At 42.3% G+C, this 22,741-nt stretch overlaps 1 protein-coding gene across 1 annotated transcript in view; it reads left to right on the top strand.

Annotated features, from left to right (window-relative positions):
* The window catches only part of rsrc1 (arginine/serine-rich coiled-coil 1), a 104,594-nt gene extending 82,135 nt beyond the window's left edge, over nt 1-22,459 (top strand). Inside the window, exons 7-10 of the mRNA XM_079354936.1 lie at nt 1,196-1,267; nt 18,406-18,512; nt 20,661-20,768; nt 22,135-22,459. Of these exons, the coding sequence (XP_079211062.1) occupies nt 1,196-1,267; nt 18,406-18,512; nt 20,661-20,768; nt 22,135-22,227 (380 nt within the window). The 3' untranslated portion in view covers nt 22,228-22,459. The remainder of the gene's footprint in view (nt 1-1,195; nt 1,268-18,405; nt 18,513-20,660; nt 20,769-22,134) is intronic.
* The last annotated feature ends 282 nt before the right edge of the window (nt 22,460-22,741 follow it).

Here is a 22,741-nt window from a genome sequence, read left to right as displayed (position 1 = left end):
ACAGAGAGACGAACATATCCCATGACCCTCTGCATCAACACACACACACACACACACACACACACACACACAGATAAGTGTTGTATTTTTATGTAACATCTTTGCTTACAGCGCAGAGAATCTTAACGCACAATCAGACACTAAATGAGGAGCGTGCAGCGCACACACACACACACACACACACACACACACACACACACACACACACACATTCATACGCCGGCATCTCAAGTTGTGCAATAAACCACGTTCGGACACCCACAGCCGTGCCCTAACACAAACATTCTGTAAGCGCGCACAACACTTACACCCACTCTTATATTGTATAAACTTCCTCAAAACAGTCTCCAGCATTCGCCTCCTCCCCTTTCTCTCTCTCATCATCTTGCTCTCCTCTACAGTTACTCTCTCGCTGTCTTTTTTTCTCAAAGTTTAAACTCATTAAGTGTAATGATATTGGAGACTCAATTTTACATAGCTCACTCATCAACCAAGTGAGATAGCAATAAAGGCAAATGGCTCCGCAGAGGCCCTAACGCTGCGAAATAAATGATGCGCCGCAACAGAAATGTAATTAATTTAGAGGCAGTATTGATAGTCCTGCCATACATGGCATTATATTTTTTAATGTGGCTTAACATCTTGATTATTCAGGGGGAAAGGCGGCGTGCAGAAAAGGAGCCGAGACAACGGCGGCTTGTGATGAGAGATGCTTAAAATGCCCTGACGAGTGTTTACTCCCGCTGCCTCACTTTCTCTTAAGCTTTTCATTATGCCGAGGCAATAAACACCTCTCAGGAAGACGTGCTGACTTTTACAGCAGCGTGAAGGGGAAGGCCGAGGAGCGGTGCTGGCTGCAAAAGGGAAAAGGGAAAGAATGCACGATTTATCTTTCTGTTGATTTTTTTTTTCTTGCATTTTTCTTGCATTTTCTGTGATGACTTTCAATTTGTTTCAAAACACAGAATCTCCCACAGGAAAAAAAAACAACTAAAAAACACTTGTTCTTGTGTGTACAAATACACAATTTCATTTATGGGAAAATGAAATATAAATAAAACATCAGAGTTTATTTGATTTTCAGTCCAATTGAATCTCTAAACTTGCTACAAGTATTTTTTCTTTCTCCTAATGAAACTCTTATGAGCTGCTCTGCTTTGCTAACACTCTGCATGCTGCTGTCTTTTCTTCTCAGCTAAGACGGACGAGGTGCTGAAGGCAAAAGTAGCCAAGAGAGAGGAGGAGGCCCGGAAGAAGCAAGAGGAAGGTGAGTAAAATGTGTGCATGTGTGTGTGACTCTCTCTCTCTCATAGATCCAACATGAAGAGTTTGGCATCAACACCAACCCATTTGTAACACTCACCAATACAGTCACTAAGGAAACAAAAAGCATGAACAAACGTTGTTTGGCAAGATCAAAGAACCAGTGAAATAATTCAAGCTATCCATCTCCCGTTTCTTAGCTATTTATATGACATGGAAACGAAATATACAATGCATGTGTTGAACACTGAGAGATGTGTTACACATCAGCTGGAGCCTGTTTGTCTGATCAAGACAAAATACTTTATTTTTTATTTTTTATTATCATTCAGTTTCTCTCTGTACGCAATGTGAAGGGTTTCGATTAGAACACATGTCACATATTAAAATGTATATATTAATATAAGCCTCCTCACCTTCATAAAGAGAAGTGCACAACTCAAACTGCTAGATACTGATCACACTCTTCAGGTTTTTATTAGATGACTGTAATCTATAAAGTTGCATCGTAGCTGTGAAACGCAGATCAGCTTAGCATTGCATGCTGTAAATGCATCCCCCACGTAACACACACACACACACACACACACACACACACACACACACACACACACACACACACACACACACACACACACACACACACAAAGATGATCCTGATACATGTTTAAATGTAGTTGAGTACTTTGCAGTGGACACTGTTGCAGTAATGAAAGTCCTTCGTCCTTCCCCGTTCTGACCAGAGTACGATATCAATGAAAACAATCAATGTCCTGTTATCAGCATGATTGTGTGTGTGTGTATGCACGTTTGGTAGCATCATTTTTGTGTGTGGCTGATTCTCCCTCCTCTCTTTTTTTTTGTGTGCATCGAGCAGGCACGGCGGCGCGACCTTTAGAGTATGCTGACCTTTCAGCCAAATGAAAGTCCAGCCATCAGAAACTAATTAGCCCTGCACTCTTACTTTTGTCCCCCACACTTCCTGGAAGAATTTATTCCCTCCCTCGATCCAGTTTGAGTTCTTTTTTTTCTTTTTTTTTCTTCACCATTCTCACATTGTTATATTTCATCTCTCTCAGTCTTAGCACTCCGTCTCTCCTTCCTTCCTCTCTCTGTCTTCTTCTCATACTTTCATTTGTTCCTCTCTCTCAGCTCCATTTGTCCTCATAAACCATTTCCAGTCCTCCTCTGTCTCTTGCTGACTATTTCCCTTCTCCTGCTTCTCTCTCCTCTCGGTGCGGAAGCTTTGCCAAAGTGGTGACTAAGTGCCTCGCTTGGGGCAAACAAGAGCAAGGCTTCCAGTCAAACAGCTTTCTATGGCGAAGTTCACACAGCGCTGTTGCCTCTTTTTGGAGTCATTTGACTCTTTTTCTCCCCTCTGCTCAGAGCTCTCTCATCCTTAACTCCGACTGTTCCTCCTGTGTGAAATAAGGTGTTGTGCTTGATTGTGGAGTAAAGCGGCGCAGCATGGCGCGCTGTGCAGGCGCTGCCTTCAAGGACCATTATTTTATTCCCCTCTCGGCACAGGGACACACGAAGTAAGATCAGAGAGCGATGACAAAGCGGACCTGATGACATGCCCCCTCCGCATCTGCCCGTGGCATTGTCACAAATACACACGCACGCAAGCACAGTTGGCGAGCTCCATCATCTTTTGCCTTTCCTCGCAGCGCAGCTAAAATGGAGGAGGTGGGCCACTGCTGCTGCTAAACATCAGATCACCAGGGGTCTCCTTATTCCCCGCAGGGCCTCGGAGAGGTCGACACAACTAGAAAGTTTACACTTGAACCGTTAAGTCGACCGAAATGAGAGAACCTTTCAAGAGAACGGAGGGGAGAAGTGAACAACACATCCACCTACACTCCTCGTTCACAAATAGATTCACATCCTAGACTGGCGATGCGTTTGAGTTAGTTTAGCCCTAATCGAAACCACTGAGATCTGATTCATGCTATGATATGCACGCTATTATTGTAGCCAACTGTGACTGCGTTTAGCAGAGCCCTGCAAGAAGAGAGGGTGTTTTTATCAGGAGAGAGAGAAAGGAAAGGATCAATAACTGACCTTGTGGTCATCAGTTAACAAAGTAGTGTTCACTTAAAAGGAGTGTTTGGCTCTCTGGTTAAGGGCAGCCAGATGATGCTAGTGGTTGCAAAAAGAAACGTGATAGGAGAGGATGCAGGAACGAGAGGGGAGGAGGAGTCGTTTGTTAGTTGCCGAGCTTGTTTAGACTATTAAAGCTGAGAGATGGTGTTTGTGTGCCCAGGAGGCTTTTAGCGAACATAGTGTGTCCAGCTATAATAAGATGAAGCGAACACCCGTGAAACACAGACTTTTTGTGTGTCAGCTAACACTTTAATGAAGGTTAGAGTTACTGCTGGTGTTTAGTTTGTGAGTCTGTAAGGTTAAACAGCGAACGTAATTTGACAGACCTGACCGCATGACTCTCTGACAAAGACTCTCATAGCATCAGGAGGACCTGCATGCTTTGTGTTTGAGCACTTTGAGATCCAAGTTGTGCAACTTCATTTTTTTCTATAATTTATTAAAGTGTTGTTCCAGACCTGTCTGTAAACTGGTAATAGCTGCAGTCTAAGTAGGGCTGGACAATTAATGGAAAATGAATCCGACATTCAGAACCTCTAACCGATTTTTTATTTTTTAGAGTCATGTGACAACAGCGTCCAGTCCACAACATGGAAGCAACGTCCGTCATTTGGAAACATTTTGTCTTTAAGGAGGACGACTCCGAACAAAAAGAAGTCAAATGTAATCACTGCGCACAAAAGGTTTGCAAGAAATGCAAATGATTAATATCGTTTTCATTTCAAGTGATGCTTTGATGTCAGTTTGGAATATTAAATAAATAATCACAAAATTGTTCACAAAATTCATCAGATCTGCACTCTTTCATTGGAAAATATAGCCAAGCTTTAATAGTTGAGCATATTTACAATAAAGACCATGTCGTTTAACTATGAGGACAAAAAAACCAAAACTTTTATTTTAATTAATCGAAGTCAAATGTTCAATTAATCGTGATGTTGATTTGAGGTCATATCGCCCAGTCCTGAGTCTAATCCTGACAGATTGATCTGTGCAGGTGGAAAAGCCCAAATGAAAGAGGGACAATGAACAAGACATCTGCAAACATTAGAAAAATTATAAATGTTAAATACTTCAATTACTGATAAATATTCCGAATTTTCTCCATTATCCATCGTTTTATTTATACCTTTCCTAAAATAGTAACTGTTCATTATAATTCCCAAGTGGATATTATAAGATGTTTAATAATCTGGATCCTCATCCAGGAGAACGAAATCATCCAATTCTTTGATTTCAGACTCTATAGTCAGGAAATGGAGACATAATAATAATGATGATAAATGAATCATGAAGATAATGTTTCTGTTGACCTAAGCTTGACTATTGATTCCTCTGTTGTTAATGAAGTTTTTCTATCTGATCATTAAGTGTAATGTTGACTTCAACCATTTATGTCTGAACTTTCCAATTGAGCGTCTATTTTCTAATTTCCTGAAGCATTTTAGATCATTTTTTAAGGTAAATAAGAGTCTTATTCCAGCCTTCTTTAAGTTAATGTGATCATCAATTATTAGACTGTAACATATCCTTCATTTAAAATCTACTTCAAATCCGGCATCAAGAAAATCTAGTATGTGAGCATACTCTATAGTGGAAGCATATTTTGTTCTATTTGTGTCTTGTAAGATGTCATGTGTCTTCATGAATATGCTGTCGCACCACTAATGTGGGCCTCTGTCTCGTGCTTTGTTGTGCTGCGTTTAGGTATCTTATGTGCTTAAACACAAGTGGCTAGAAATGAGGAACGTTTGACTGTCGAGGGACTACAGTTGAAAATTAGCCATGATGGCTAAACTGTTAGCTAAGAAATGTTTTGATCGTTAATTGCCCCTGTAGCTTTAAACTTTATAAATAAATAAGGAAACTATTGACAGACTAATCACCTGTCGTCTACAAACATAATGGTCTGAAGTTAAGTGCACAGTAACTTTTAACGTTCATTAAAGTTACACTTACATGAGAACGTTTCATTCAGACAGTCGGAGAGAGGATTTAATCTTTGATTTAAAATAGAGAAATGTGAAAAGTATTCCCTTGAGCCCTACTAATTCAGCACCTGTGTGTGTGTGTGTGTGTGTGTGTGTATGTGTGTGTGTGTGTGTCATCAAATCAGTCCTAACCACAACGACCTAACCTTTACTTTCCTTTCTCACTCTGACACCATTGACACCCGTTGGCTTTGGTGTCAAATGTTTAATGACCTCACTTCATTCACGCACACTTACAAGCGACTTCAAACGGCTCTAAACACACACTCTACTGAAGTTTTTGTTCTGTGTGTGGTTCATGAGGCGCTGACAGAAACATCATTTCATTTGTGCAGCAGCCACATCTAGAATTATGTAGATCTGGCTTGGACACTAGCCTATAGCCTGCAGTTGGTATTTCAGCCCCTCTGCTGCTCTGTCCCCATTACCTCAAACCAGCAGCAGATTGGGAGATCATATATTTTAATGAGACGTATAATAGCTCTTTAACCCATATCATTAGGGGAATATATACCTACAGTTTGCTCTTTTGGCAGTTAAACGAAAGGACTGTTTCCCTAATTACGCGGTGTGTAGGACAGGTCATGGCTTGGGTGTGTACCTGTCTGTGTGTGTCTGTGTTCAGGAATTATATGACCATTAAATATTCAGCTGCAGCCCCCCCCCCCCCCCCTTTCACTTCCTCGACCTAGCATCCATTAAGGCCTCATCACAGCTTAACTAGCTCTGTTGTCAATCACCACGAGGCCTCGACCGGAGCAGAAAATGTCTGGATTCGGTTTCCCTCCTCCTTCGCTCGTTCAACGTATAGAGGAGAAGAGAGATCCTCAACAACTGAAGGATGCGTCAGTGAAAGACAATCAATATAAGAGTGATAAGTGTACGGGTGCCTGTGCCCGCTTCATCATTTGTTTGAAATGATACTTCTCTTGTTAGGTGTTATTACATGCTCCGCTAGACAATTTGTCAGTCAGCTAAAATTTCCGCTCAGCATACAATACCAGTGTGGGTGTGTGTGTGTGTCGGTAATAGACGGTGTGATCTCCTTTTCTAATTGAAAATAACAACTAATCCATGGATAACCAGCTCTTGTTTAATCCAAAGCCGTATCCCTTCAGTTCTGGCCTATCTCGGCTGTAATAAAAGACAGGAAATGAGAGGCAAGTGAGAGTGGTGGCTTGGACATTGACGCTTAATGTAATCTGCCTCGAAATCAAATTATTTGACCTGGAAAGCCTAACAATACAAAACTCCTGCCGGGCTGCTGTTAAATATTTAGCACGTCCCTGTCATGAATACAAATGGCGCGCAAATTAGAATCTACAGGCGCGTGACCCCCATATCACACCCAGGGAGCACAGGGGGGCTGGCTCTGCTTTAAATGTTTTAATTACTAGGGGGTTGTGGCGTGGCGTGCCGCGCCACGCTTTCCTCGCACTGCTCTGTCTGCCACTTGAAGGACAAGCGGTGAAATTCATCTGCTGGTAAACACGAGTGATCTGGTGTCCGTGATCTCATCACATTAACTAAAACACAGGGAACCAATAAGGGAGAGTGTCTGAATTATACCCAGCTATAATTATAGTTCCCAGCATCCTCTCTCATGGAGCATTATACTTTTTTTTCCTTTTTTTTTTTTTTTTAAACTGTCTTCTCTTCAGCGGCTATATGATCCACCCCAGGACTCCAGGGAAGCTCTGTATTGCTCTTGTGCACTCTGCGCTGAAGGAAGATCTGTCTCAGTGATTTTGATGTAAGAAAATCTGGTTTGTATCGACTCGGTATTGATCAGAGGAGTTAGCCTCATCTCCTGTCGTTACTTCAGATAAATGGCCTTATTTGTTGTGTTATTATGTTCAACACAATCATGCCAGGAACAGTCAGAGGAATATTGAGCCGACACTTCATTGGCTTTATGGCTTCTTTTTGTTCCAGGAATTAAAGGACGTTTTCTGCCTGTGAAAAAAAAAAAAAGAAAGCAGCACATTGACAATCAATTACACCTTCACTTGAAAGCACAATCCTACAGAAAGAAATGCTCCACGCCTATTTCTGATTTTTGTCCTGCCTAAATAATGAGTGATTTAGACATGAATAGTGCCGCTGATTATGTCTAGCCATCTCTCTCTCTTTTTTTTTTTTTTTTTTTTTTCTCCTCTCTCCTGCCTATTCATTCAGGTTTGTGGTTCCCCCCACGTTGAAATGATTAGTTATGCAAGGCTTGTAAGCACTGAATCAGAGTTATGGTCCCTGGGGAAATAAATTTGGCAGAAAATCAGTGTGAGAAGATTTAATTATCACGAGGAGACCTTTTTTTTTTCCTTGCCTTGGCCCACTGAAGCCCAAACTCCTCTCCCGTATTTCTCTCTCTCTCTCTCTCTCTCTCTCTCTCTCTCTCTCTCTCTTTATCTGGTTCACTCTCTCCTTCTTTCTCTCTCTCTCTCTCTCTCTCTCTCTCTCTCTCTCTCTCTCTCTCTCTCTCTCCCCCCTCCTCTCCCGTATTTCTCTCTCTCTCTCTCTCTCTCTCTCTCTCTCCTCTCTCTCTCTCTCTCTCTCTCTCTCTCTCTCTCTCTCTCTCTCTCTCTCTCTCTCTCTCTCTTTATCTGGTTCACTCTCTCCTTCTTTCTCTCTCTCAGCCCAACACGCTGCAGCCAAAAAAAACCTGGCGTGAAGCATGGACGCCAGCCCTCTCCTTGCCTTCCTTCTTCTCCCAATTTGTTTTATTGCACGGTGATAAGCCAAGCAATTACTGCGCTATTGATTTTTCATCACTGCAAATTTAAAGTTGATTTTCCTTAGCCCAACCCCTCCCCACCTCTCTCTCCCCCCCCCCCCCAGAGATGGTGCGCTGGGGTGATTAGGTGACCTTGTGTCCTGCTGGTCCTGTGAGCGAGCGGAGGCACATGCCGTTTTCTGCTAACCCCATGTGACCCCGTGTTGTCCCAGGGTAATGGGATGCTGATGCCTCCCGTTGTGTGTATGTGTGTCTGTGTGTGTGCGTGTCACTTCTGTAGCAATGGAGCCTACAGCATAATCATTTTTATAAGGATATCTATGGAATGACATGATTGACCTGATAGCAGCCGTGCTATCGCTGGTGGAGGCCGGATGACACAGAAATTGACCATACAGGCTCCCAGGCTGTGTTCACTCAGGTCAAGTGGACAGATGATTGACAGCAACCCTTTAGCCCTTGTGATTGGTAATCGTTCCTGAGGTCAGCCTTATCAATTAACCTGCTACCAGTATCGCGATGTGCAACCTGGCCTGAATCACCAGACTGAGAAATGTACCAGATTTTTGTCGATTATGTTTCGGTTTAGGATCGTATTTCCAAAAATTTGTTGAAAATAAGAAGCATAATCTGTCTTTAGTTCAATTATGTTCAACAATTACATACATAAGTTACTTTAGAAGTACAAAAAATTAACAATTCAAAATCTTTGACGTTAATATTCAAAATAGAAGTTCGTCTTTTGAAAAAATAAACTTTGAACACCTTTATAAAGTCAGTGAGACCATTTCAGCCACATAAATGTAGCGCAGTAGTTTGCAGCTTTAACTGAAAACATTCCCAGTCTGTCAAAGTAGTTTTCGAACACACACACACACACGCTCTTTTGCTTTGCGTCTGGACATGATCATACACAGCAGCAGTGTACTTGGTGCGGTCTAACAGGGTGGTCAGACGGCTGCGATTAGACACCCGCAGACTGCTACAGGTCAAAGTGCTGGCATCCTGGGTGGCTCTGGCCATGTGGTGGCCTGTGACAGGTTTGTCATTAGACATCAGAGGTCACTTAACAGCTCGTGCATTTGTTGGGGGGGGGGTGTAATATGGTTTTGTGAGTGTGCTTGAAGTGAGGCTGTTTATGTGTGCGCGTTTTTAAGAGAAGTTCACTTTGTTGAAGTCTACGAGAGCACATTTTCTATATATGGGAGCAAACACGGAGCAACGTGTTAAAAACACGACAGAAATGAGATGATTAATTCTTACGTTGAACCAACTTCAAATCAACATGTGACACATTACTGCACTTCTGTTTAGACACAACTGTTCCCTTGTTGTCATGGCTCTGCAGAGATCTCTTCTTCTGTAAAACATCCTCGACAGGATCTAAATTTAAACATACAAGAGCAGTATCAGCTTAAACACCACTTTCTCATTCATCATTCTTTGTTTCTAAGTGATATGATCATATAGAATCAGATCATATCCACATATCATCCACAAGATGATTTACCTATTTATCTTTATTTTAATACTACCCAGCCCATTTCGGATCAAAAAAGACAGTAAGAAGTAAACGTCTAATGGACAATAAATCCAGTACATAAAAAAACACTACAATAGATACAATTCCCAAGTGAAGAACTCAGTACATTTTGTTTAAATGGACGATTAATTCAATTCGCCACTTGGGTTTCTGGAAACCTGTATTTATACCTTTGACCTTAATGTGGTGAAATATTTGACTGCTACTGCCTTGGTTTTTTTAATACACCATATCCCCATGGTTTTCACTTTAAAAAAAGTATCGCTTTATTTCGTGCCTTATTGTAACGTATTGTTTTATCATTATGTACTACACAGAAGAGGATCATTTTTAAGTCTTCCTTGGTATGCAGCACTGTCAAAAAAACCCACATTTAATAATGTCCATTCAGTTTTACACAGATGCAGATGAACCTGATTACCCGTTATGAACCGTTATGTTTTGCACCTTGTTATTAGATTCTTGATTCTGCAGCTTGTATCATAAGGCAGAGGAGTACAGAGGGAAGTTTGTGGAGTTCAGCGGAGTGAGTGTCCGATAAGGTACTTTTTACATTATTAACTTGTTTTAGTGAGAAGGATTGTTCATGCCCACTTTCACACCGATGACAGTCGTACAAACAATCAACACTGACTGGACATGAGAGCCATGAAGTAATTCATGCATTCCTCCTCTGTAATTCAGAAGAGGCTTGGATTTACGTGCAAATGATGATGTCACCCTGGGTTTGTGACGCGAAGGGATTCCCTTTTAAATCAGGGGGAAAGCAATAGAAAAGATGAAAAGTAATATATCACACAGTGCCAAGGTCAGAAGTCAACAAGTGAGGTCAGGAGAGGAGGAGGTGGTTGCGACATTTGCCTAATTAATTACTGCTCAGACACACACACACACACACACACTGCCATGACCTTTACTAATATAGTTTGCAGCAGACCACACTAACAGGAGACCGTGTGCCTCTCCGTCCCTTGTAGGCACACAAACATGCTCTCTGTCAGGTGCCAGCAGAGTAAAAGAATCAATTACAATCCAACTAAGGAGAAAGAGTTGGTTACTTGATGGATACCTGTCAAGAAGACTGTATGTCACAAGGTGTGTGTGTGTGTTTAAATTCATGTATGTGAAAATCGAGCCTGTTTCCTGGATTCAGATTACATCATTTTCATTTTAAAGACCTTGCTCCAATTAAGTAATTAGCTATGCGGTGTTTCTCCTAATTATAGAGTTGTTCATAAAAGAGCTGCTGACCAGCCTGCAATCGAAAAATGGAGACCACTGCACTTTTTCTTTTCTTTTCTTTTTTTTTTTTCCCTTGCACGCATTCACGCACACACTGGCGCCCACATAGCACACATCAAGTTAATGCAGTCAAATGCGTGTTATTTCTGGTAAAGGGCAGGGCAGGACTCTATTCCAATCACGCTAAAACAGCACAGCACTTAATAAAGAGCTCCTTGAGTCTAACAGAGACTCCTTCATCTATGTATCTGCTGTATTTTAACAACACGTATCCATTATCTTTCAAAGCCTGTCCCATTTGACAGTTAATGAAAGCTGTCCTAAGTAATCTGTGTGTTAAAAGGGTTTAGTACCCAGCCCTTACCACTGAGGACCTACTTAAAATTGTCATAACACACAAGTGTCACAGGGGGGGGGGAAAATCCTTTATATCCAACAATAGAAATCCTAGGACGTGTGTATATGGAGTTAAGATTTAAGTGGAACTTTTTACCTGTTTTTGACATTTTGAGAGTAAGAAAACAACGCGTGATACAAATACAAGGAATTTCCCGTCAGCAGAGAAAGTGGCTGTGATCTTGAAGATCTCACCGCTCAGCCTGTGAAAGCTTCACTATTTAATGAGATTCTGTGATGCTGCACAGGCACGGGACATCGGCTAACACTCATACCTCTCTCTTTGTCTCACTCGCACACATGCGCACATAGCAAGAGAAACACACACACACACACACACCTGGTTTTGGTTAGCACCTTTAAGCAGGGTGCAGTTAGGTCAGCAGGAGCAGTCAGTTCTTAGCTAGAATTTCAGATAAATAGCTGGCTTTTATGCCGTAGATATACAGTAGATGGCTTTATTTCCATGTTTGTATTATTTCCTTGAAAGGTAGACCCTTTTTTTTGGCGATGAATGCGTCATTTATACTCTGCGAGAGCTACGTCAACACGGCGACAATAAACATGTCATCCCTGATAAATGGTCAATTCTCTGTATGATCCAATTACACTTAAACATTGGCAACAGCTTTTTATTAAGCTGTTATTCACAAGCGGTGTGTATATGAAGGCGTGAGTGTAGCATTTGTTTAATTCTTCGACAACATTTGTCAAATCAAGCCTCTTAAATGAAGCCTGAGGAGCGTGTGAGAGATTCAGGAACAAACAAATAGTCAGGCGACACTTGTGCTCAGCCAGCTTGACATACATCATAACTTTGTTTGAAATCTTCGCGTCCTTGGCTTCAGATATTGGATGAGCTGCAGAGTCACCTAGAAACTAGCGTTTCGTGTGCTTGGCAGATTTTAAAAAGCAGGAAAATAACGGACCATTGGACGACTGTATGTTTCTCTGCTGAACGCTTCTGATTTGTTGATCGATGTCGTATTATCCGTCGTTTGTTCTCGGTCTGAAACTTTGATGATGCTATCTTGGCCAAGACTCTCTCAAAAACAAGTCTTGTATCTCAATGAGAATATTTTCCTGGTACAATAAAGACATCATGGACAATATTCAGTATTTTCTTTTACTCCAGGGTCAGCTGAGGAGAGGGAGTTGAGAGCAGAGCAGAGATGAGCAGAGCGTGGTTGAACGTCAGAGGAGGCAGAGGCAGGGATGAGTGAAGATGTGGAAGGAGATAGCCGAGCATGGCGCGTGGCTGCCATGTCATCCTGTCATTAGCAGGTTGTTTGGGTCTTTAATTCATCATTCAGACCTTTATTGACTGGAGAGTGGGAGATCGCTATCACTCGGAGACACTAGAGGAGTGTGTGTGTTTGCCACTCAGTCACCAGCTGCTCTTCATTTCCTGATGCCAAATAGATATCACATAAGATATCCCATAAACGTATCACATGCCTTTATCTGCAAAGGTCAAATAATGCTCAAAGCTCCAAGGACATTTTATACACAGAAAGTGAGCATTTGTTTCCATAAGTTCCAGAGAACTTGCAGAGCTGATCATTAATATTAGAGCTAGACAGGAGAGATTGGAGCATCAGTGATGAGTGACAGGCTCCTGATGAGAGTGACAGGAGTTGTCACGACGACCAAGTCCACAGAGACCGGTTGACACTGTGATAACAAGGTGAGCACCACAGGGGATCACTCAGCCGGCGTGTGTGTGTTTGTGGTTGAAGGTGCATTGTTGGCAGACACACATTATAGAGACATGTAGCTTTTTTTTTTTTCTTTTCGCAGAGGGGTGGGGGTAATATCCGCCTGATTGTGTGTATTATGCGTGTGGTCTCGGGGGAATGCACATTAGACTGGCTTAGCCACCTGCTCCATCATTGGACATCACTCTGCTCAAACACGCCTTACAAACACACACGCACATACAAACGCGTGCGCTCCTTGGGGACACGCTCCTTGGGACATCTGGCCCAGCCTGTCAGAATTTTTCCTTCGTTTTGTGTGTGACCTGTTGACCCTCTGGCAGCCACAGGCGTCAGACGGGCATCGGCGTCACATCTCATCCTTGTTGCATCGCAGCCATTGGTGGTTCGCTGCCCCAATTTTGAAAATCTTGGGCTGGTCCTGATGTTTAGATCATTTTGATCATTCAGGGGGAGTCTCTGCTTTCCCCTTTTACTTTAATCTCTAGGTTTCTGTATTTGTCTTGCCTTACCTCCTCTCCTTTTCTCTCTCTCTTTCCCCTTCTGTCTCCGTTTCTCATTGAGGTCTCATTTTTCAATGCCTAAAGCTGCAGGGTATTAGTTATGCAAATATTGACGTGCAGCTTTGGCCTGCTAGCTATCAATTGAAATCAGCAAATCGATGGGCCTAATAGCTGCTCATTAGCTACTTGATGCATTTCCAGGACTTGCATCAGAACCTGTCAGTGGCCCTCGAATCAATACAGTCTTAAAATATTACCTAACCAAGGCCCACACCAGACACCTTTTATATCGTACTGTAAGTAAGTGTGGTTCTCTGCTCTACACTATGGGATGGACCTAATCTGTTACTGTGTGTTAACAAAATATCTGGTTAGCAGAAAAGGATCCAGTCACTAAAAAGTTGCATTAGTTTACCTTTTTTTTTTTTTTTTTTGACAGTGTAAAAAAAAATGCTGAAAGTAAAGTACCTCATATGGTGCTGAAAGCGATATCTCCTCATTTTAATTGTAATAAGTAACCTATTGTTTCCCTTTGGCCTCTGTTGTTGTTCAGTGTAATTCCTGTGTATGGATCGGCTCGTTGTTTGGGCCTGGAGAATCGTACGGTAAAGACTTTGATGCAGCCAGGATGCTGCTGCTGCTGAGAAACAGGGCCAGACCGGAGCCCCTCTATCGCCCCCAGCACACAGCCTTGCTAAGCTTAACTCAGCTGTTTGATGCCAAGCTCTGCCAGTGTGTGCATGCGAGTGTATACGTGTGTGTTTATCCAGCTCAGGGGTTACATAAACAAGAGCAGCTAGCCTACAGGTAAGACCCACCAGAGACCTGACGAGAGAGAGATGGAGATGGAGCGGCAGTCTCTTACCTCTGCATTCCCCTGATGTTGTCGCCGTTGCTCGAGCTGGATGTTCACTAATGAAGGGCGAGCTGGAAAATGACTAAAGGAGATAGTAAACAAAGTTGTTGCACACACACACACAAACACACGTTGAATACACGCAGACGTGTGAGTGTGTTAATACAGTTAAGTCGGTGGAGGCAAGCGCCCGTGTTTGTGTGTATCCCTGATGTTTCTGGAGCTGCTGTAAAGAGATGGGGAGAATGTGGGCGGACGGGGGGGGGGGGGGTGGTGGTTTAGGAGGCGGAGGCTGGCAGCGGGGCAGTTGGCCGCTGGTGCAGAGACAGAACGAGTGGGTAAGGGGATTGGAGGGAGGGGGGGGCACGGGGGGTTTAGAGCGGAGATAAATCATTAGAGAGCAGGTTATTGGAAATGCAGGGAGATAAAAGAGTGAAGAAGCCAGTAATTGCCTTAAAGATCAGACTACAAAGCATTACTTTGGATTTTACAAGGCCAGCCAGCAACAAAAGAGTAGTAATTTATGAGCTCAGTGTAAAAGAATAGCATAATTACATTAAAAATTAATGCTAATGAGGGCTAAAATGGGTGAGGTGGTTATTATGAAAGTTTGTATTCATCTTCCCCGGGTTGAATGATGGCTAGTGGCTTGATTAATGGCTTAATTTCTATCAATTAGCAGGCAAAAAAATCTCCACCGAGACAGCCCTAAATTGAGCATTGAATTACACATCTTTACTGTGGTGCTGGGAGAGGGTTGGGGAGGGGAAGGCCCATTATTGAAACCTGGGAAGCCAAAAGCCTGCTGCTGCTGCTGCTGCTGCTGCTGCTTGTGAGCGTGTGCATGTGAAAGAAGGGTGTGGGTAACAAAAGTGAGGTAAATGTTTATCCTTGTGTGTCCCAAGATCTTAGCTTTGTATCCTTGTTGGCTTCGCAGCAGACTCTTTGTCAGTGCTCTTTAAACAATTACACAGCTGGTTCTCCATTTTTCAAACAGTTTAATTAAAACAAATCTTTGTGAATCATTTTTTTTTTCCACTTACACATTGAAAAAATATTCAAATTCTTTGATTGCACTAGTAAAATTAAATAGGAGTCCCAATTTTCCTGACGTGAAAAGTCCCAGTTATAATTCTTGTACTTGCCATATTACTCACTATAAATAAAGTCACACAGTGTGCCTTATTAAATACCTCTGAGCTATATATATATATATATATATATGTCCTATAATTCCAAAACACTGTCAAAGATTTGCCGCAATTTTGCAAGACCTCCATAAAACAGGCACTTAGTTATCCTTTTTATTTATTTTCTCCCCACAAAAACAAGTGCTGTGGTAATTTAGCCGGCACACTAGCAGACTCAATTACTGGAATTAATCAGCAGCAGCAATATAGTCAGCACGGCTGCTCTTGATTGACAAACTGTACACCAAAGTCAAGTGTACAAAGACGACGCTGCCATCGCCCCAAGGCCTCTCTCTCTCTCTCTGCTCATACAGCGTACAGACATGTGTTGTTGAACAGCTCCCTCTGCTGTTGTGGATATGTAACTACTGTTTTAAAGCTCTCAATCTTCAACACTGAAGGAGAGGAGCTGAAATCTGTTGTTCATTGGCTGGTTTGATTTTCTCTCCTGTCTTCTGCTCTTAATCAATGAGGTGGACAAACAGCTATTTAGAGAGAACAATAGCGTATTGATTGCGCGGCGCTTATCTGTCCAACTCATTCCAGTAATGAGATGGCAAATGAGTTTTCTGCCTCCCTCTTCTTTACATATGCTCTCGCACACACACACACACACACACACACACCACGAGAACACAAACATGGGTACAGACATGAAGTGACAAACAAACGTCAGCACACGTCGTTCAGTCACTGTCCATGAACACAAGCTGCAGATATACAAGTGTATTGATTGAGTTGGAGTTGCTTTTCTGTTTCACTGTCAACTGTTTTAGCTGAAGATGCAAACAAACAGAGAGCTTTCAAAAAACCTGCTCTGAAGCAGGACACTACATTTAACTGTTTTTTTCCCCTCTCTCTCTCTCTCTCTCTCGTCTCAGCTTTCACTTCATCTGCCTCTCATCGCTGACAGAGATGCGTTCCTAATGCGGTGACAATCCAGTCGACCTGTTAAATTAATTTGCCAGATAATGTGTCTATATTAAATATCAACTTTGACCTCTCTGGGCCGCGGAGTGCGTTCTCCCGACTCCAGTATTGATTTCTGTCTGCCTCTAAGCGCGCTAGGCCCACACTCAAAGTCCATTACTTTTGATTTTCTCATGAAATACATATCTTTTCCTGCTGACATCTGACAAACACCATATTGAAAGCCATTTTATCTACTAATAATGTGTTTGTCAAAAAGTCTGAGGACTTAATGGATTCCTGCAGTGCACATGATCAGACAGGCCTGTAGATGCCAATAGATATGGTATTTATGTGTTAGTGTAGATACATGTCGGCATGGCCACTTGTGTTCTGTACGTGAACCCTCACTATGAAGAACATTCCTTCTCATAGGAGATCTTTTTAAAAGTACTATATATTTGCACTGGATTAATTGAGAGCCAGCCACAGGCGTTAAGTTTCCTTCCAAACGCACACGCACACGCACACACACACACACACACACACACACACACACACACACACACACACACTCACTCATCCAGCCGTGGATGTGTCGATGACAGTGTTGTGAAGGACAGGCCACAGTCTCCAGGAGGATATTGGGCCAGTGTTTAGTCTTCATCTAGCAGCCCAGTCAAGGTAATGACAATTTTTGGAGTCGCTGTGCGATGCGTCTGTGCTCACATCTCTCTGCACAGGATGACAAGCCCATAGTCTGTCATAGAGGAAGGTTTAATTCCACTTGTCACTCAATTGTCCAATTCTGCAGTGCATTTAAATCTAAAGCCCGTTTGTATGAGCGCTATTATGAACTATAATAGGTTGTGTGTGCACACGTGCGTGTGTCTGTGTGTCTGGTCACATGTATTGCTTTGCTGTGAAAGCCGGAACAAATATTCATTTATTCATTAAACACCACGGCCAGAAGATCTGTTATGACACTCTTACTGTAGCTGCTAATAGATTGAATTAATTCCAGCTATTAGCTCCGATTGCATGCTTTTTGTTCTTGCGTGTGTGCGTGCGTGCGTGGTACGGACTACGCCAGCCACGACTGCGAGAGTAAGTTCGCAAACGCACATGCACATGTAGAAACTCTGTGTGCGTTTCCACGTATGCACCCGTTCTGGTGCCTACATGAGTGTAGCAGGGAAACATGGATGTCTGCTGGATTGACAGATAGAGAGATGGGAGAGTGCAGGAGAGGACGGATGGATGGGAGAGGGAGGGATGAATATTGACTGATCAGCAGAGAGATTGACAGCCAGAGAATAATGGGAGCATTCAGACTCTGACGTCCCCCCCCCCCCCCGTTGCTAACTTTCCTGGCACACCTATTTTTGCCCTCCTACGCTGCGGAGACTGCTCTTGAATTCTTGAAGTGATGTATTATCTGATATGCAGAATCTTGATGTGTTTATATCCGAGAGTAATTTACTGGAAACCTTTTCAGTCTTTTTGTATGATTGGACGAACCAGAGGAAAATTCTTCCTGATACATGAAAACTAATCACATTTAGTCTCTATAATGAAATTCCATTGCAGTGAGTTTGTGTTCATATTTTGATTATTTTAGAATGCATTATCTGAGTGTAATTCACTGTCTGGATATTATCTTGTTAGTGTTTTTTCCCCCTCTTGCCTTTTGTAGCATCTCTTTGCCCTTGGCTAAGAAAAAGTTCTTTTTCATAGAGACCAATATGAAAATAGAGGAATATCAGATATTTGATATTGAATGTGTCAGAGAGCATTACACAGAGATAACGTACCATCAACTACACCCAATCCAAATGAAATCTGGTGCCTTTCAGAAAATGACATGGGAAAGCTGTGCCTTTGTGTGTACCTGGACATGTATGTGTGTGTGCTTTTGTTCACAGCCTCTCTTCTGTGTTACATGTGTTTTCAGAGGGAACTTCTCTGGAGGAGCAAGTGCGAAGGATAAAGGAACTCGAGGCCATCGAGAGTGATTCCTTTGTTCCTCAAGCTTTCAAATCATCCAGGGATGATATAAAGGTGCGTTCTGTCTCTCTTTCTCTCCCGGCCCCTCACTCTCGCTACCTTTTCACTCCGGCTCTTATTGAATTTACCTCTCTGCAACGCTGTGCCGTCTGTCCAGAGACAGCCCAGACCAAATCAAACATTCATTCAGTGCCATTTGTTCCGACCTGAGACGGTTTTCATCAGACGCTCCAGTGTTCGCCGCCTCCAAAGCGGCAGCACCCACACAAAAGCCACAGCAGGCAGCAGCCAGTGTCTCTGTGTCTCGCTCTCCCCCCTCTGGTTGTGCAGATGCAGACAAAACACACGAGTCATTATTGAAATGTCTCTGAAGGAGAAGGAATTAGATTTGTTGGGGATCATAGCTGTTTTCAAAAGATAGGCGACAACATTTGACAGCAAACATGTACGGCCGTTTGGGACTCGTCCTGGTGAGTCTGACAAAGAGCAAGAGCCACGCAGCTGCAGCCTGGCCTGGATAGACTGCCCTGATTGCACTATTAATTTATCCTAGAGGCCCATTTCTTTCACTGTTACTGAACCTGTATTCAACTATCCAGATGGGAGCTGCTTTCATTGTTCAACAGATGGAAAAGCCCATTTTCAAAGTTTAATTCCCTTTTTAAAATACCCTCACAGAACATTACCACGAGAAGAAAAAAAAAATCAGATAAAAAAACAAAAAAAGAAAAAAATCTGAAATGTGTGCAGTGGGCGTGTCCTTCACTTAGACTGTAGCAGCAGGAAGGTTGCGGCCGTAACTTGGTAAAAAAAAATCAAATGACATCTAAATTGAAGTTTAGGCATTATCCTTTTATTAACAGTGAAGAAGTGGAAAAATGGCCGATCAGTGGTGGTCTTGACCAGTCTTGATTTAAAATCTGGAGTCTGCCCAGTCAGAGTGGTCTTAAGACCCCCAACACCAGCTCGTTGTCCCATGTACAGAGGCTATAGTCCTAGAAGCGGGCGCCCCGGGGTTTGAATCCAATCTGTGACTCATTTTCCACATGTTGTTCCCACTCTCTCTCCCTCAACGATTTCTCACTCTACCACTGCCCTATCTCTAAATAAAGGTTTAAAAAGCCCCAAAAAAACCTTTAAAAAAAGAGCTGAGGCTTAAACAGGATTTATATAAATGTTAGTCATTTTAGTTTGACTGTTTATAACCCTGAAGCTATGAGCTATGGTCATGACTGACTTTAAGGTGGTGAGTGTTAATGAGGACATTTACTCTCAACTGCAGGAAATCTTTTGAAAGGTTTTTTTCAGACAGGCTGCATGAATTAAAAATAATAATAATAAAAAAAAAGTATGTTCAGCATTTTTCACCAACAATTGTGAGGAGCAGTCATCCTCTCTGCTATTTGGCACATCACCGTACTTATTAGCCTGAATGTTTTATATTTCACTCACTTTACGTATCCTGCCAAATGAATTTTAAAAAGATCTTTCCAACTGGGTAAACATTTGCTCCGGGGCTGCTTTAGGGAGTGTTTGAATCATGAATAGACTTGGCAGAGTATTCAATTTAATATTTTTTTTCTTCATGATGTACAACAAGGAGAGAGGCTATCCTTCCAAAATGTGCAGCTTATTCAGGTTTTAAGTAATACCTCGAGGGACGGAGGAGTACAAAGTTGTGAATATCACATTTCCTTCTACGAGCTCGGACTGGAGAACTTTCATCCTTTGGCTTCAACAGTAATGAAACATGTTTGATGATGTTGTGGCTTTAGTGACCACGCTGAAGAGTCAAAAAGCTGATTCTGTCTGTAACTGTAGTCACACTGCAGCGGCACAGTAAGACTCCCTCTCAGGTCATATAAAGTGGATCATGAGGGTGAGGACATTTACACACAGATATATGAGAAAAAGAAGATGTTCAAATCACATTCAGGATACAAATCCTGAAGATAAGTTCACTTTCTTCTTGAAGCCTTTTACATGAGTCAGACTTCGCTGCCACCTGCTGGACACGTTATTTTGCACACCATGATTCTTTTCTTTGCCCCGACCTCGTGATATACCAACATAGTAAAGTGAGTGTGTGTTGTAATAGGTGAAAGCAATTTTTTTGTTCAAATATTTTACACTTTTTAAATGTGTCCCCCGCCCCCAATTTAAACATTTGAGCTGTTTTGTATGTTGTTTCTTCGACTACAGGCTGAGCCAGCAGACATTAAGCAGGAGTCTGAGTGGACAGAGTCTCAGGATGTCTCTCTTCCCATCTCCATAGTCTACAACGACAGGGACACGCTCGCCCACCCCAGTGTAAGTTCACATCAGGCCAACCCGTTAGGTCTAAAGTTTTTCGGTTTATTTCCAAATCAAACCAAGCTGTCATGCAGACTTTTTTAACACCAAACAAAACAGCTTCCAACCAGCAAAATATGATCTTACATCTTATTTTATCTTTTGGTTGTCTTCTTGTTATAACTAGGGTTGCTTATTGATTGCTGGGCAAACTTTGCAAACTTTCTCCTTTAAAAGTAAAAAAACTGCTTCATCGTAAACTAGCACCACTTTTTTTTTTTTTTTTTTTTTTTTTTTTTTTTTTTTTTACAGCATTCCAGCATATTCGCATACTCTGCCTCATATAGTATAGGACAGCGTGGTACAGTAGATTACAGCCTCCTAACATCACCTCCTCCCCTGCCTGCAGACCAATGATGAAAAACGAGAAGGAAACTTTAAACTCCAATAAAGCTCCCTGGGGCTTCCAAGTCATCTATCTCCACTGGGGAAACTAAGTTATGCCCTGACGTATGCAGATAACCCCCTCAAATACACACACACACACACACACACACACACACAGGCTGCCCCCCAGCCTAAAAAACACACACATACACACCCTCAGACAGGCTGATGTATGGCAGCAATATGCCCCAGGCGGGCCCCGGCCTCAGCTCCACTTCCAATTAGAACAGATGAGTCCCATTAGCCCGGCCCAGATACTGTCATCCCACACACACAGCCTCATTAGCACCGTGACACCAGTGCAGGGCCGACAGACAAGAACTCACTGGTGTTGAATGTAACACACAGATAACACGCACAGCAGCTGTAAGCAGCGTAGGTTAGGAGTGAAGGATTGACGGCTTTGCTGTACAATCTGCATAATAACACACATATATCATCACGTAGATGTACAGTATGTACACAGCCAGCATGTCAACATTACCTCTCCCCCCCCACATAGTTGATATAGAAATGATCTTCAAATTGTTTCCCTATGGCTCAGCGCCTTGCTTCTTGGTGCTATAGTCATTATGTTACTTCCTAATAAACAGATGTGTTCATTCATCAGGCACTTACAGCAGCTTTATAGGCCTCTTACATTCATTATCATCACTGCTGTTGATGTACTGGGACGAAAACAAGTCGCATATGTAGGCCTTCTCTGTCACTGCTAGGCCCAGCTTTGAGGACGCAGATGATTTATATTTTTTAGATGTACAGTATTTCGTTTTTTTAATTGTTTTTGCACTACAAACAAATGAAAGCAACACTTGTTCGTCTAAACCACAGAACTACATTCTAAGGCTATCCTCTGTCCTTGCTTTTGATTGATGGTTTCCTTTTGTCTTGTACCTTTACTATACTTATATCATGTCCTCTCTGCACGTTCCTGCAGTTGTTCATGGACAAGGAGAAGGCAGAGGAGCTGTGGCTCAACAGACTGATCTCACTGCGGCAGGAGAGGCTCATGGGAAGTCCTGTGCCCTGAAGAATACCAGGAGGATCCTTTGTGTTTCAGGGGACGATTGACTCAACTCTAAATTCACGTCATTTTCTTTCTGACTTGTTTTAGGGTGTTACAAAGTTTTTAATTTTGACCCTCCTGATGAATTTCTCTACCCAGTTGAAGAATTTTTTTTTTTTTTTTGTCAAATTGTGGTTGTATTGTCTTTTTTAATAACCTTAGTAAATAAAGGTACCTGTGATTTTTGAGTGATAAATGTCTTTTGCTTTTGTGGGTTAATAGGATCACATTTATAAAAACGGTATTTTCCTTCTTTACAACAAATATGTATTGCTGCTCCAGATAGATCGAAATGACCTTTTCATTCAGTGACTTACTAAAAGTAACAAGACTCCCACTGAGGATCTTATCTTATGACGTGGAATATGAAACTGGAGGAAACATCTTCTCATCTGCCTTATCACGTTTGCTCGCCCTTATACAAATCAGTTGTTTGTGTGTTTGTGTTTGTTCAATGCCGTGTCCCTGAGCTGGGATT

This window comes from Symphodus melops, assembly GCF_947650265.1.
Source record: "Symphodus melops genome assembly, chromosome: 10".
In the NCBI taxonomy this organism is placed as follows: domain Eukaryota; kingdom Metazoa; phylum Chordata; class Actinopteri; order Labriformes; family Labridae; genus Symphodus; species Symphodus melops.
The sequence above is the reverse complement of the archived record's forward strand: the minus strand, read 5'-3'. Positions and strand labels throughout refer to the sequence as shown.